The 17,264-nt window shown below is 34.6% G+C and overlaps 1 protein-coding gene across 1 annotated transcript in view; it reads left to right on the top strand.

Annotated features, from left to right (window-relative positions):
* The window catches only part of LOC132543844 (long-chain-fatty-acid--CoA ligase 1-like), a 47,857-nt gene that overhangs the window by 23,187 nt on the left and 7,406 nt on the right, over nucleotides 1-17,264 (top strand). Inside the window, exons 3-14 of the mRNA XM_060207359.1 lie at nucleotides 1,201-1,315; nucleotides 2,041-2,108; nucleotides 6,413-6,514; nucleotides 7,609-7,708; nucleotides 8,053-8,225; nucleotides 12,787-12,819; nucleotides 13,003-13,054; nucleotides 14,029-14,099; nucleotides 15,041-15,124; nucleotides 15,340-15,474; nucleotides 16,270-16,352; nucleotides 16,869-17,019. Of these exons, the coding sequence (XP_060063342.1) occupies nucleotides 1,201-1,315; nucleotides 2,041-2,108; nucleotides 6,413-6,514; nucleotides 7,609-7,708; nucleotides 8,053-8,225; nucleotides 12,787-12,819; nucleotides 13,003-13,054; nucleotides 14,029-14,099; nucleotides 15,041-15,124; nucleotides 15,340-15,474; nucleotides 16,270-16,352; nucleotides 16,869-17,019 (1,167 nt within the window). The remainder of the gene's footprint in view (nucleotides 1-1,200; nucleotides 1,316-2,040; nucleotides 2,109-6,412; nucleotides 6,515-7,608; nucleotides 7,709-8,052; nucleotides 8,226-12,786; nucleotides 12,820-13,002; nucleotides 13,055-14,028; nucleotides 14,100-15,040; nucleotides 15,125-15,339; nucleotides 15,475-16,269; nucleotides 16,353-16,868; nucleotides 17,020-17,264) is intronic.

The raw sequence follows: 17,264 nt of genomic DNA, 5'->3' as shown, positions 1-17,264 counted from the left end.
TGGTATTTCTTGAAAGAGAAAGGCACAACATATGATCTATTAACATGAACATTGTGTTATCTGGGATGGAAGAGCCAAGGGTCATCATTCTATGAGGTTAGATGTAAATGGTCATATTGCTATTTTCAGAGATGGAATAAAATGAACACCATGAAAGTTCAAAATAAAAAAGGGTGTTTTTTAACTGGTTTTTAATGGGGCAGTTTTGCTTCATTGTGGGAAGAAAATTAGTGAATTTGGAAGGAAATTTTCATGAGTAAATTGCTAATTTTGGGAATTTGGTGTAAGTATGAAACAATATCAGCTCAAAATGTGTCCCCTTACTTGAAAGGTTTGTCATCACTTCTTCACTAAGGTACATATAATAGGAACTTTCTAGGAAGGAAACACTTTATGCCAATACGTGTTTATTAAATCATGAACCTATAATTAAACATACCAAATGCTACAAAACAGTATGAAAATTTACATCAGTTTGATAATGGGATTCGACAGTGTAGATAGTGAGTTTTATATCAGTTGTAAAATTATCATGGAATATATTCCACTTGAAAAAAACCTACGGAATGTCATATCAAGTGCTCCAGCTCAGTCAAAAAGTAAAACTATCAGTAGCAAAGTATTCCAAAATACAAATATCTATGTTAAATTATGGTCAAACATAACTTAATACATCCTTAACAGATTGAAAATTTGGAAAATGTACTGATATTTTAATTGAAACTTTTTCAGATCAATATGCAGTATCGCCAACTCACCCGATTTCATTAGATCAACCCGATATGTTGGCCATCTGCTGCTCAGATCATGTAAAATGCCAGAATCAGTGAAAATTTCTTTGCTTTATATCAGTATTTAATATTTCAAATTCAGTTTTTGGATCTGATATAGTTAAAATGATGTTGAAACATAACAAAAAACATCATATGAATGCTAACAGGTGTGATTACTATACTGTAGAATTGATTACATTCTGAAGGTCTTCTTGATGACACTGTCACCCTTGATTTTGAAGGTCATGGCCAGATATTATTTAACAAGAGGATGGCAAAACTACGTGTTCACCATATTCAGATTTTTGATCTTTTGATTTGTTTATATAACTTTTATTCTATGGCAATAAAGTACTGCTGGACCAGTTACAATCCTTCAATGAAATAGAGAATTGATGACTTAACTGATTTCTGTTCTTTGATACAGGGAAAAGACAGAGCCAGGATATCAAATTTGTGTACAGATGGACAACTTATTACTGAGGTAGCTGATGGTGTCACAACACTCTACGAGGCATTCAAAAGGGGTGCCAGAGTATCAAGTAAGTCATCTTTAGTCACCTTAGTTAAGGAAAAAGTCTCTGAAACTAAGTCTGTCATTCATAGTATGAGGAGTAAGTATCCCATAGATTGCTGGGTATATTGCCATGTCAGGAAAAACACACAGGAAACCTAGCTGCTGCATGCTATTCAAAAAGCAGTTGTGATGAAGTGTTTTGCCCAATGATGCAACTTCAATACTGTAAGGCATTCTATGATCTCAAGTTTCCTTAGAAACACAAACCTGCTGTGGGTGGGGATCGAACCAAACACCTCAGATCTCCAGTGTTGAGCATCCCATACCTTACTGCCAGAGTTATTTTGGTGCCACCATTGTGCTAAATATAGCGTAAAGGAAAGTAGCGCTGGTGATAGATCACTGTGGTGTCTGGCTATTCCTGCATATCATTTAGTCTCGCCTATCAACCTTCATTTGACTGATACTGGTCTTGTCATAAATCCCAAATACAGAACTATGAAATATGTATGAACCTGTAGTTGATCATGCTGGCTTCAATACATTAATGTAATTATATATGATACTGTCCCTGGAAGCAGTTTACACTGTATCCACATATGGAAATCCATATTTGATTCTAGAAACAGAGAACAGATTTAATTTCAGTGATAACTCTATACCTACACAGGGAAATTGGTAGCCTGTTGCTGACATCAGACATTCAGAAATTTGATGTAATAGCTTAAATGTGTTGTTTTTTCTTTACAGATAATGGTCCTTGTTATGGCTGGAAGCCTAGCCCAAAGGAACCATACCAATGGCTCTCTTACAATGATGTAAGTGCTCATTATTAATGGTGTCAAATCAACTATATTGAATACTGGGTAATGGGTCGTATAAGGAAATAAAATTCTTATAATGTATCTTTACCAATTTCACTTAATAGGTTATCTTGTCATCAGCATCATCTACTCAACCTCTGAATGATGTCATACTTATGTGGAACAGAAACCTAGCATGAATCCTTATCAAGTTTCATTTAGCTGACATAAAAGTGAGATGTGACAGGTTTACTTTTGTTTAATTTCTAGTCACTCCCTTCACCAGTTATTAAAAACCAAAAAAAAGCAATTGCTGATAAGTTTAACAAGCATAGCTTGTGTTTTACATGTCTGTTATCAGGAGTAAACCTGTTTATAGGAAATTCCTAATTAGTACAGACTTCAGATTTAATCAGGAAACTCCAGGATGAGAAGGAATTATACATTATATGTGTGAAGCAGGAGTAAATAGGTTTATGTTGGTTATGCTGGTGTGTAAAGGAGTGTAGGGAGGTAATGAAGGAGAGTATGTGTATTATTGGAGAATAAAGGTGGAAAGCATACCACAGGGAGAGTAAGTCTTTTGTTAGCAAATAAAGCGATGGATAGGACTTCTGATGTAGAGTATATGTTTTGTTTCAGAACAGAGAGATAGATAGACAGAGTATATGTTTTGTTTCAGAACAGAGAGATAGATAGATAGAGTATATGTTTTGTTTCAGAACAAAGAGATAGATAGACAGAGTATATGTTTTGTTTCAGAACAGAGAGATAGATAGACAGAGAGTATATGTTTTGTTTCAGAACAGAGAGATAGATATATGACAGAGAGATATATGTTTTGTTTCAGAACAGAGAGATAGATAGATAGAGTATATGTTTTGTTTCAGAACAGAGAGATAGATAGACAGAGTATATGTTTTGTTTCAGAACAGAGAGATAGATAGACAGAGAGTATATGTTTTGTTTCAGAACAGAGAGATAGATAGACAGAGTATATGTTTTGTTTCAGAACAGAGAGATAGATAGACAGAGAGTATATGTTTTGTTTCAGAACAGAGAGATAGATAGACAGAGAGTATATGTTTTGTTTCAGAACAGAGAGATAGATGTTTTGTTTCAGAGAGATAGATAGACAGAGTATATGTTTTGTTTCAGAACAGAGAGATAGATAGACAGAGTATATGTTTTGTTTCAGAACAGAGAGATAGATAGACAGAGTATATGTTTTGTTTCAGAACAGAGAGATAGATAGACAGAGTATATGTTTTGTTTCAGAACAGAGAGTATATGTTTTGTTTCAGAACAGAGAGATAGATAGACAGAGTATATGTTTTGTTGATGAATAAAGAGATAGAATCAGTGTTCGAATGAACGAAAGGATTAGTGGAATTGGTGAGAGAAAAGTAGGTCGGTCATGAATGGAAAGATTGGTGGAATTGGTGAGAGAAAAGTAGGTCGGTCATGAATGGAAAGATTGGTGGAATTGGTGAGAGAAAAGTAGGTCGGTCATGAACGGAAAGATTGGTGGAATTGGTGAGAGAAAAGTAGGTCGGTCATGAATGGAAAGATTGGTGGAATTGGTGAGAGAAAAGTAGGTCAGTCATGAATGGAAAAATTGGTGGAATTGGTGAGAGAAAAGTAGGTCAGTCATGAATGGAAGTATAGGTGGAATTGGTGAGAGAAAAGTAGGGCTGTCATGAATGGAAGTATAGGTGGAATTGGTGAGAGAAAAGTAGGGCTGTCATGAATGGAAAGATTGGTGGAATTGGTGAGAGAAAAGTAGGGCTGTCATGAATGGAAAGATTGGTGGAATTGGTGAGAGAAAAGTAGGGCTGTCATGAATGGAAGTATAGGTGGAATTGGTGAGAGAAAAGTAGGGCTGTCATGAATGGAAGTATAGGTGGAATTGGTGAGAGAAAAGTAGGGCTGTCATGAATGGAAGTATAGGTGGAATTGGTGAGAGAAAAGTAGGGCTGTCATGAATGGAAAGATTGGTGGAATTGGTGAGAGAAAAGTAGGGCTGTCATGAATGGAAGTATAGGTGGAATTGGTGAGAGAAAAGTAGGGCTGTCATGAATGGAAGTATAGGTGGAATTGGTGAGAGAAAAGTAGGGCTGTCATGAATGGAAAGATTGGTGGAATTGGTGAGAGAAAAGTAGGGCTGTCATGAATGGAAAGATTGGTGGAATTGGTGAGAGAAAAGTAGGGCTGTCATGAATGGAAAGATTGGTGGAATTGGTGAGAGAAAAGTAGGGCTGTCATGAATGGAAGTATAGGTGGAATTGGTGAGAGAAAAGTAGGGCTGTCATGAATGGAAAGATTGGTGGAATTGGTGAGAGAAAAGTAGGTCAGTCATGAATGGAAGTATAGGTGGAATTGGTGAGAGAAAAGTAGGGCTGTCATGAATGGAAGTATAGGTGGAATTGGTGAGAGAAAAGTAGGGCTGTCATGAATGGAAAGATTGGTGGAATTGGTGAGAGAAAAGTAGGGCTGTCATGAATGGAAAGATTGGTGGAATTGGTGAGAGAAAAGTAAGGCTGTCATGAATGGAAAGATTGGTGGAATTGGTGAGAGAAAAGTAGGGCTGTCATGAATGGAAAGATTGGTGGAATTGGTGAGAGAAAAGTAGGGCTGTCATGAATGGAAGTATAGGTAGAATTGGTGAGAGAAAAGCAGGGCTGTCATGAATGGAAAGATTGGTGGAATTGGTGAGAGAAAAGTAGGGCTGTCATGAATGGAAAGATTGGTGGAATTGGTGAGAGAAAAGTAGGGCTGTCATGAATGGAAGTATAGGTGGAATTGGTGAGAGAAAAGCAGGGCTGTCATGAATGGAAAGATTGGTGGAATTGGTGAGAGAAAAGTAGGGCTGTCATGAATGGAAAGATTGGTGGCATTGGTGAGAGAAAAGTAGGGCTGTCATGAATGGAAATATAGGTGGAATTGGTGAGAGAATAGTAGGGCTGTCATGAATGGAAGTATAGGTGAATTGGTGAGAGAAAAGTAGGGCTGTCATGAATGGAAGTATAGGTGGAATTGGTGAGAGAAAAGTAGGGCTGTCATGAATGGAAAGATTGGTGGAATTGGTGAGAGAAAAGTAGGTCGGTCATGAATTGAGATTATAAGGAATAGATCAAGCAGTAATTGGTGAATGGAAGTTACATAGAGTTTATGATGATGAAAAAATGGTTTACATTGGTAAATAGGTAAAGGTAACATTGACTTAAAATGACAAACAAATATTAAATGGTGACATTGATATTAGCTTTACCACATGTGTCAATAATATTACTGAAATTTTATTATCTACTACTTATGATTATTAGTGTTTATTTCCTGTGTCATCAGAGAAGTGTATTTAAGTACTTCCTTGTTTCTATACAATAACATTACAATATAAAAATTTTCCAGGATAATGCAGAATTTTTAACAGGATAATTTGTAATTTGTAGTGAGTGTACTGGATCTCAAATATTTAAATTACTTTGATGAGGGATGTTGAGTAGATATAGTTTTAATAAAATAATTTGATGTCAGTGTGCTAGTAGAGAAACTGTTAACAAATTTGTATATGAAAATAGGATATTGGCTATAAAGTTCAGATAGAAAACATATATTTGTACATTAGAAAAGAAAATAAACAAATTGAATGCTCATTTGTTTCGCATTGATGTAACATTGTTATACAATATGTCCTTTATGATTGATGATTTACAACAACACAAAGACTGACATCTGGCTGTGTGTATTTAATTACTTGTATGGCCATTACAACCTAATACTATCAATTATTTAGATATCAGTCTTAAATATAACAGTAATTTGTGTTTTCAGTGAGCTCTACACAGTGTTACAAACCCTTAGCCAGGATTTTACCTGTGTAAAATTTTGTTTCTACAGTAATGCAGTGTAGGCAATATATCTGATCTATGTTAGGAGTTATATTGCTAGTATCAACTGACCTTAACATTATTAGATAATAATCAGGCCTGTATCTATTTTTCTTGAGTGTGCAAAATGTAATAAATGCTGATGTACCCAGCCAGTTGTTAAGTTGGTAATGGTATATACAGTTTAAAGTTGTACATGTCAAAGTCATCTTGTGAATGATAAAATAAAATTCAAGGTAAAGCAGTACATCAATGATTTGCTGTAACTTTACTATATTTTGTATGTCTTATTAATCATGATAATTGTTTTTTAAGTTCTATGTTACAGTGTTACTCTCTCGATTCTGATCAAAATAGGTGTCCGGTGTCGTATTGAATGTGTCTATGAGTTTGGGGATTTATTTCTTGTCATTGTTTTATTTTAACAAGGTTTTGGTAAAGGCAGCTAATGTCGGAGCTGGAATGTTAAGTAAAGGACTGAAAGCATCCAACAGGACATTTGTCGGAATCTACTCCCAAAACAGAGTAGAGGTAGGTATACTGAATTGTCTTTACTATAGCTTTTATATTCCACAAATGATAATTTTTTATTATGAACAAGTTAACAACATACTAGATGAATATAACTATGCAGGAACAAATAGCACTTTTATGTTGTGTTGTATTGCATTCAAAATTTAGAATTGTCAAAATCTATGCTGTCTATGTATCTAGTGGTAACATATTATATCTTGGTGCGAGGAACACTTTGGTGAGCAGAGTTTTACTGTAACTTGTCTTCATAAAGTAATATATTATGTCTTCCTTAAGAGTATTACTTTGTACACTAGGTAATATAGAGACAAAACACAAAGATTATAAAAACTGTAGTTGAGGCTAAACCTAAATTGTAAATCCTGTAGTTCTAATATGTTTGTACTTACAACACATTATTCAAGTTTCAGTTTTATTATGTGTTGTCTTTACCAAGTGGAAATTTATCTTTTGAATGGTGATTTATGATATACAAGTATCCTTATATTCCACAAATAGATGTGTATCAGTTAGGATAACATTTTACCGGAGAGGGATTGGCAGATTTGTGGAATCTCTGCCAAAGTTTAAATTGATATGTCTTGGGTTGATATGTGCTAACATATATCCGTTGATATGCCTTATTCCTATCTTAAAATGATTTCTGTAAATAATGAATGTATTTTGACTTGAAATATCTAAATATCTATATCCTTTATTCAGAAAATCTGGTGTAACATGAAAGATTTCAACAAGTCAGGATATCTTTAGTATTCTGTACTTTTAAACCATTAATATTGACACAGCTGATATTTTAGAGGGGGCAATCATTTAAATTTAGAATAGGGCTGAAGTGTTTTGTAGTTCCAACTCTCTAGTTTCACACATTTGTTTTGAGCTTTATCAAATTAAAAATATGAATGACAGAAATAAAAAAAAAGGGTAGAAAAAAATATCATATAAAAAAAAATTTAATACAAAACCCACACATTGTAATTTTTATCGTACAAGTTGATATACTTAAGGACAATTTTGACTCTGAATGACATAAAAAGTAGAATGTATGTAAAATCCTGTGATAGAAAATAAAGTTCTGATATTGTAAATTTCAGTATGGCATCATGGAACAGGGTTGTTATATGTACTCCATGGTATTAGTGCCATTGTATGATACACTGGGGCCAGACGCATGCTCCTTTATCATGAACCAAGGTGAGTTCATGTCTGAAATACATCTACACTCAACAAATTAAGTAGTTAAGTAAACAAGATATCCCCCTGTCTTGTCTATCAGAAGTTGTTATAACAATTTTAGAAATCTTTATATACCCTGGTACACATTAACTTGTTCCTGTGTAATTATAGCTGATATGACAGAAATGATAGGATGGAGAAAAGGAGAAAAATTTAAAAAAAACAAAAAAAAAAAATACATTTGGTATAATGATATGAAAAATACCAAGTGTTATTTACATAATAGTTTGACATGATTTACATTAAATGTTACCAATATTCATTGACAAGTACTATGATAAGTGTCTATTTCTTCCTCACAGCGGACATTGAATTGGTGTGTTGTGACAAAAATGTGAAAGTTCAGAATGTACTTGATCGAATTAAGGAGACGCCTCAGCTGAAGTATATAGTAATAATAGAACCTGCTACCCCAGAAAATGTCACCAAAGCTCATCAATGTGGTGTTGAACTAATCATGTTCTCTGACCTTGAGGTAAGTGTATGAAAGGATGACAGGAACAACAATCATCAAAATTTATGTTTCAATATTTATATATATATATAGATGTAACTTAAAGATGCTTTGTGTATCGATTAAATAGTTGAAAAAAATCAAATCAACATGCAATAATAAATGTATCGCCTGAAGATAGCCGTTAGGCCTGAAAACGTTAGCGGAATACATTTGTCATGTTGATTTGATTTTTTTCAACTATATATATATATATATATATATGCGAATGTCAGTGGTAAACATTTTCTTTAACACATTTGTCTATGTCGGTGTGTTGTCATCCATAATTGACATTCAGACTGCATTGATATGACAGGCTTATACAGTGACATTGCCACACAACAGTAACATGAATAGTCAGTTGACAAGGGATTTTCTAGGCAACCTGCCTGTATGTTGGGCGTAAACACTACCTTATGACCCCCATTATGTAGTCATCAGAGGTGATCAAGTTTATTCTCTTTTTTTTTTTCTTTTTTTTTCTAAACAGCTATTTTTGTCCTAATGTCTCCCTTTACAGTGTCTCATGCATGGCCTCTTGATGTGAATAGGTAGGGTGTTCTGCTGGGTGCCTTCTAAAGTATACTTTATTGTGGTATCATGTCAAAGTCATCTTCAGTTCCACACTATGACAAGGAGGCTTTCACAAGTTAATTGCAGTCTCCCAAGGCCTCCCACATTCAGCACATGCATTCACCTGTTATATACCAGAAGGTCATCTTTAAATAACCATAGATGTTATGGGACTTACTGTGAAACCAAACAAAGCCCTAAACTCTAACTTTCATACCACGTCACTGTTTAATGATGTTATTAAATAATTTAGAACATTTTCAGTTTAACATATTTACACAGTCAACCTTAACTCTACCAACATGCTTAAAGAATCCTTGCTTTAAAATCAAATATAACTGTCACGACTTTTTATGACCATATTTACTGATTATATTCAGGTCCCAGTGCAGTGGTAAGAGTCCTCAAGCTAAGTCTGTGGATCTTTGTGATATAGAGCCATTAATTTGATTACCTTATGAACATTTGAGTGATCTCAGTATTAACATTTATTATATGGAAACATAGTTTAAAATCAGTGAACTATATATAACTCATTATTAGGGCCCCGCATCGCGATGCGGGTGCCCTATAGTAATCACCTTGTCCGTCTGTCTGTCTGTCCGTTTCGCTTTCCGCACGATATCTTGAGAAGGAATGATGAGATTTCGATGAAACTTGCTTATGATACTTGGTACATAAGTCCCTCACTCAAGTTCGATGTTCGCCAAATTCCGCGCATATTTAATGAGGCTGCTGCAATCTGATTGGCTGAATGTTTTACATGTCTGTCGGTTTCGCTTTCTGCGCGATATCTTGAGAAGGAATGATGGGATTTCGATGAAACATGCTTATGATACTTGGTACATAAGTCCCTTGCTCAAGTTCGATGTTCGCCAAATTCTGCGCATATTTAATGAGGCTGCTGCAATCTGATTGGCTGAATGTTTTACATGTCTGTCGGTTTCGCTTTCCACGCGATATCTTGAGAAGGAATGATGGGATTTCAATGAAATTTGCTTATGATACTTGGTACATAAGTCCCTCGCTCAAGTTCGATGTTTGCCGAATTCCGCGCATATTTAATGAGGCTGCTGCAATCTGATTGGCTGAATGTTTTACAGAGAATATCTTCTGAAGGAATGATCACGCAGGAAGATCTGAATCATCTCCAGAAATCACTTGCATACAGTTTCCTGTCGTTCTGTTCTGGATAAGGTTGTTATATCATTTAGGAAGCTTCGTACCAAAGGTCAAGCATATGTTGCTTTCAGCCGTATAACTTCACTACAAGGTCTCTTTCTTCTGGACTTTAATGCAGATGCTATTAAGACAGATGATGCTGTTACTGAAGAAATGGCAAGACTGAGAAACAAAATGGCAGTCTTTGCTTCTGATAAACTGTCTACTACACAAACAGAAATAGTAAGGATATGCTTCTTTAACACTAACAATCTTGAAGTAGCACATAGAAAAGATGTACAGCACGATCCTTTTATCAATACATCAGATGTTTTGGCATTAACAGAAACCTGGCAGGAACATGACCATCTAAACATTATGGGATTCCCAAATGTCCTCTCTACTGGAAGAATGGTTGGATATGGTGGTGGATCAGCTGTATGTGCAACAACAAACTTTCACTTGGAGAGGATTCACATGGACCATACTCCTACCATTGATGCTGTAGCAGTTACATTGACAAAACGAAACAGCGCATTTAGTTGTTCAGTGTTGCTTCTATATTGCCCCCCAAAGACAACAGTCTTAGAAGTCCAGGCTGTCATCAACTGCTTTTTGCACAAGACTCAATCTTCCTCTGTCATAGGAGGGGACTTCAACGTAGATCTGAGAAAATCCGCCAACACAACGTTTAACTTTCTACGTAAAGCAGGTTTCTCTCAAATTACAACTGCTCCAACTCACCAGAGTGGTTCCCATATTGATCATGTCTGGACAAGAGACCTTCAGCATGCACAAGTGACACAGTTGTGGACATACTTCAGTGACCACAAGCAAATATTTGTAGATTTCATGTACTAGGTAATAATTACAATAACTTTGATATTCTTGTATAAAGCATATTCAGGAACATTATATGATTCAGATATTCTCAAAAATCACATTTCAAACCATTTTTCACCATTGTCTATTACAAATGTATATATTTGACCTAACACTCATTAAAACAACCAAAATTGCTATGTCTTCACATATGTACCTGCAGTTTTTGTTTTCAATTCTTGCCATGAAATTCATACCATTTTCAATTATTTACATACTGCTATTACCATTTTTCAATATTTCTTAATATTAAGAAACTCAGTCATAAGGGGTAGGTATTATGCGTGGCCCTTCCTCGACATTGGTCTAGTTTACATTTAGTGATGCAATGATATCTAGTCACAGTATATCACCTTATGCAGCCATGTCTGGTTAGGATGTAGGTCTTTCCTGGATGTTACAAAGAGAATGGAAGTAGGGGCAGTGGGAGGGACATAACATACACTTGTTTAATGTCTACATAGTTGATAACTAAGGTCTATTAATATTTCTTTTGCTAGATTCAAGCTGATTAGTCTTTTTCAAGTCATTTTATGTAGAAAATGGTGATAATGTGTGCTGTTCTAGATATTGACATTATTGTAGCAAACAATTTTTTTTTTGTTTAAAGGAGTGTAAAGAATTTCCCTTATAGTAAGACGTTAATGCGTTAAACTGCCTGAATACAATAGATGTCAAAATAAATTTTACCTGTGACACAGAAAAAACGACCACTGCATTTTAAATGCTGTGAATGTCATCACATGGTGTAGACTTGTACCTTGGGTATATCAGCATTTCATACCTATTTTGCAGAGGTAGATTAGTGCTAAATGAAATACATTACATGCACAACAATCAAAGTGAAATGGCACAAGTGCTCGAAACAGGGTCTTAGGTACAATATAGATATCAAATAGGGCTGATTTTTTTATCTGTTAGCCATAACCTGATCAGATAGAATATGCAGCATTTGTATCAACAAATAGCCCATATCTAGGAATAATCTTCATGCCATGTTTTTAATGTATTTGAATTGTGGCATGGTTTAGAATATGCGTAAGAACTTAAAAGTTGTTCTGAAATTATCAAATTTAGGAAAATAATGAAATTAGTTGAATTCAGGAGCAAGTGCACCTCTCCATCCAGATTTGGCACTTTGGATTTTCCTCAGTCGCCTCCTAGGCTTTGAAATTTAGGCCATAGCATCACTGAGGAGTCCTAGAAGGATGAAACAGCTGTATGATGTAGCGTCACTTGACAAGTCCTGTAAGGATAAAACAGCTGTATGATGTAGCATCACTTGACAAGTCCTAGAAGGATGAAACAGCTATATGATGTAGCGTCACTGATAAGTCCTAGAAGGATGAAACAGCTGTATGATGTAGCATCACTTGACAAGTCCTATAAGGATGAAACAGCTATATGATGTAGCATCACTGACGAGTCTTAGAAGGATGAAACAGCTGTATGATGTAGCATTATTGACAAGTCCTATAAGGACAAAACAACTGTATGATGTAGCATCACAGACAAGTCCTATAAGGACCAAACAGCTGTGTGATGTAGTATCACTGACAAGTCCTATAAGGACGAAACAGCTGCATGAAGTAGCATCACTGACAAGTCCTATAAGGACAAACAGCTGTATGATGTGAGTCTCTGACAAGTCCTATAAGGACAAAACAGCTGTATGAGGTAGCATCACTGACAAAGTCCTATAAGGACGAAACAGCTGTATGATGCAGTTTGATTCATTATGTAACACTACTGTATCTGATTCTAAATTTGTTTTGAAAGATTTTTTTCACTTGTGTCTTCTGTACAATCTCTACTTCCTGACTTCGAGTCAAATTATGTATGTTAGGTGGACTTATTTCAGGATAGGTACAGATAAATGTTTTTAATGACCAATTGGTTTACAATGTTATTTTTGTTTTTGCAGAAACTTGGAGAACAAAACCCTGTGGAACTCATGGTAATTACTCTCTTATATATGAAAAATTTCTAAAATTTCATTTATTGAACAAAATATAATAGAATTTCTTCTTTAACATACCTTTATTGCGTTCATTGAATAGAGTGATAATTCTGAATTTTTTTTCTCCATTTGTCAAACCACTGATAATGTTTCTGATGCTGTGGTTATAATCTTTTTCAGCCAGCAAAGTCTGATGATGTGTGTGTCCTTTGTTACACAAGTGGAACAACAGGTACATCTTTACTATGAAATTTTCAAGATAAACATATAATTTCCTTAAAAATAATAATTTCTTCCATGTTTAGTGTGTATTCTAGAAATGGATTTAGAAAATCCGAGTTCTAGATAAAGTTAAATCTTAGGATGCACTACTCAACTCCAGTCATATTCAAATTGACCTGAACTTTTCAGTGTGCTTTAGTAAATAGTTCACCTTATAAAGCAAGGTTTTCCCATTATTCAGTTTTTTTTTTGTTTTTTTTTTCATGTTTTGGGATGTTGTCATATTAATCAACACTAAGTGTTGTGTTAACTTCAGCTTCTTAGAAAGAGTTAGTACTATTATAATTACAACAAAATGTATTATATGATCAAATCTTCAGGTTTTCAACTATCATCACAACAAAATTTGAAATTTGGATTACTTTGGTCCTGTGTTTAAATGAAAAACATGAAAGTCATTTAGATGGATTTCAAGAACTGACAATAGTTTGAAGAACTTCAGTAAATATTAATATATTTATTCCTAAAACCTAGTCATGTAGAGTGTTGAAATGAGGAGTACAAGATAGATGGAATTTTTGTGACAGGAAAGTTTTATGACAATGTATGTGTAGGTATTCCAAGGTTTAAACAGTTTGAATTGTGCTATAAACAACACATAGAAAGATAACAGTTATTCTAATTAATGGTTTACGTCAATATGACTACATAGATCCTGATAAATTTTCAGTTGTTATCGACTATCCAGGTGAATTTATTGATGAAGCCATTGTGATAATGATGATGGGAACTGTAGGCTGTGTAAGGAGATAATAACCTATGATTTAGTGTGGGTTTTATAATAATAAAAGGTCTTTAAAGCTCAGACTGATACTGCAGGAATGTTTTACCTCACTGTTTTTCCATTTGTCACATAAAACAATATTTTTTTATCTGAAGTAAGAAAAAATGTTTCCTTAAGATTATGTGCTGTTTTTTTTTCAGGTCTTCCAAAAGGTGCCATGCTGACTCACAAAGGAACACTTGCTACGGTGGCTGCTACAAATAAACAGTTGGTAAGGGCTGCTATTCATCCTCACATTCTGTCACCATAAAGAATAAATTGAATGTAAAGTTCATTTATTGATCACAGATGTGATTTTCTGTTGTTCACACCCCTCCCCTCTGCCCCTACCAACAACACAAAACAGCATCAATATCTTTGATTTGAATTACTTGTTATGGTTCAAAGTATTAGCCAAGAATCACATCAATAAAAATGATTTTTTTTGAAAATTTTATAACTGTTCAAATTAATGTTAAAGATTAATTCACAATAGTAGATATAAAGCAATTGAAAATAACATTTGGCATTGTTTTTAACAGATTGTAGAAAGGAAAACAAACCAGATTATTGTTGCCTATCTTTGGTAGGGTTTAGTTGGACAGATACTTCATCATTGTTCATATTCATGAGGGTGTGACCAGTAATTAACAGGTTGTAAAAAGGAAAACTAATAAGATTATTGTTGCAATGACAGTTACCATGTACCAAATATTGGTCACTCTGACCTACACTTTGACCTTTGACTTACTTGAAGCTACCTCCTACATTGCTTGTTCCATGAGCTTCCTACTTTTGGTATTGGTTCACCTAGGTCAGGCTGAGTGTCATGTATCAAAAGTAAGCCACTCCTGACCTCCACTTTGACCTTGAATTTAGTCAAAGAAGGAAAATTGTCGGAGCTGTATTTCTTACTCTAATTGCCAATTGAACTTCATACTTGGGGCATGGTTCACCAAGGTGAGGTGTTGTCATGTATCAGAAGTAGGTCACTTTGACATATATTTTTAGGTTTGACATACATCAAATAAAACATTTGCCCTTGCTCTATCTCTACATTACTAGTCACTAGAACTTATAACTTGGGGCTTGGGTTCACATGCAGTGCATTGTTGTTTATACTAGAAAGCTATTGTGGTAATTTTTTAACTATTGGTCATGTTTATGTTGCAGGATCCAGCTGGAATAACGATTACACCTGATGATGTGTTGATATCCTACCTGCCATTAGCTCACTCTTATGAGAGATTATTAGAGGTAACACATTACTAGAGGTTGACACATGACATAACACACATTGTCATACTATGTAGCACATTGTCATACTATGTAACACATTATCATATGATGTAACAAGTTGACACGTTATGTAACACATTGTCATAATTTTAGACACATTGACACACTATGCAGCACATTGACTTATTATGTAATGAATTGAATTACCATATATTTATTCTTTCACTTTACAGTGCTATCTTCTCTTGTGTGGTGCTAAAATAGGGTTTTTCCAAGGAGATGTACGTTTGTTGATGGATGACATCAAAGAATTAAAACCAACTTTGTTTCCTTCTGTACCTCGACTACTCAACAGATTTTATGATAAGGTAAGCCATCACTTCACTTTTGTCTTAAAAGGTTCTACACTGTCACACCTGTCTCAACAGATTACATGATAAAGTAGCTAGTCACACCTGTCTCAACAGATTACATGATAAAGTAGCTAGTCACACCTGTCTAAACATATTACATGATAAAGTAGCTAGTCACACCTGTCTAAACATATTACATGATAAAGTAGATAGTCACATCTGTCTCAACAGATTACATGATAAATTAGCTAGTCACACCTGTCTCAACAGATTCTATGATAAAGTAGCTAGTCACACCTGTCCCAACAGATCACATGATAAAGTAGCAAGTCACATCTGTCTCAACAGATTACATGATAAAATAGCTAGTCACACCTGTCTCAACAGTTTACATGATAAAGTAGCTAGTCACACCTGTCTAAACATATTACATGATAAAGTAGCTAGTCACACCTGTCTAAACATATTACATGATAAAGTAGATAGTCACATCTGTCTCAACAGATTACATGATAAAGTAGCAAGTCACACCTGTCCCAACAGATTACATGATAAAGTAGCAAGTCACATCTGTCTCAACAGATTACATGATAAAATAGCTAGTCACACCTGTCTCAACAGTTTACATGATAAAGTAGCTAGTCACACCTGTCTCAACAGATTCAGTTTCAAAAAATGTTAAGATGAAATAAATTTTCATATATGTCTTAATGTCTTGAAAGATGAAAATGGATGTCATGTAAGGAATGTCTTATGCAAAACTACTTATTGTGTTTATATTGAAACGTGATTTTCTTTTTAATGTTGTAGGTAGTGGCTGGAACTAAAGCAAGTGTAGTAAAAGAGTTTATGTTCAAGATGGCAATGAGCAGTAAAGAATCGGAACTTAAACGGTATTTCATATTAACATTTAATAATAAATCATTGTTACAAGTAATATAAGTACAAATATCCTGTATATAGCCCCTAATGTTAACATATCAACTCTTGATCAAAGTAATAATGTAGCCTGATTACAGGTCAGCTATATAGCATGTAGATGTAAGTAGACTTATAACCAGACATTGGTTTATTGTCAGATAAATACTGTTTTGTCTGTGGGAATGGCAGCAGTGCTTCTTTTCTGTCAGCTCAAAGAATTGGTGTTTTATTCAGTTTGACAGCAGCACCAAAGCAACCAAATTTGGTATACTGGGTGTATCACTCAAATTAAGAAAGAGTAGAGAAATTGAATTTTGATGAAATTTTTTTTTGTGTAAAAAAGTTTGGGTTTTGAGAACACAACTGTCTCTTTTTACTTGGTTAACATAAACCATGCTTTCTGAAGGAAATGAATTTGTTAGTTTTAAGAGGAATATATCTTATAATCTATAAGTGAGGATTGATTTGATGAAAATGTTTAATTTCAGGAGTATTATACGAAAAGACAGTATGTGGGACAAACTGGTGTTTAAAAAGATCCAAGAAGGACTCGGTGGTAGAGTAAAACTGATCACCACAGGATCTGCCCCTCTTTCTGCTAAAGTGCTACAGTTCCTTCGATGCTGTGTTGGTTGTCCGGTATGTTACATCAGCAGATACAGCTTATCTATGTCTGATCGTCTTTTTACATTCTCAGAATAAAGTCTCAAAATTCCCTGTAAATATTGTGTACTCCAACTCATTTACTTTATGGGTCCTTTTAACAACAAATGGAGTTCATAGCTCAAAATTACAAGTCATTATTACTGAGGTTATCACATGGGATAATTTAGAAGGAATATTGCGCCAATTATCAAAAATTACTTATTTTAAGTGTTAGAGAT

The sequence above is a fragment of the Ylistrum balloti genome, unplaced genomic scaffold, assembly GCF_031769215.1.
Source record: "Ylistrum balloti isolate Yb309-2 unplaced genomic scaffold, AGI_CSIRO_Ybal_v1 Utg369772, whole genome shotgun sequence".
Classification (NCBI taxonomy): domain Eukaryota; kingdom Metazoa; phylum Mollusca; class Bivalvia; order Pectinida; family Pectinidae; genus Ylistrum; species Ylistrum balloti.
This window is presented reverse-complemented; position numbering and strand designations above follow the sequence as displayed.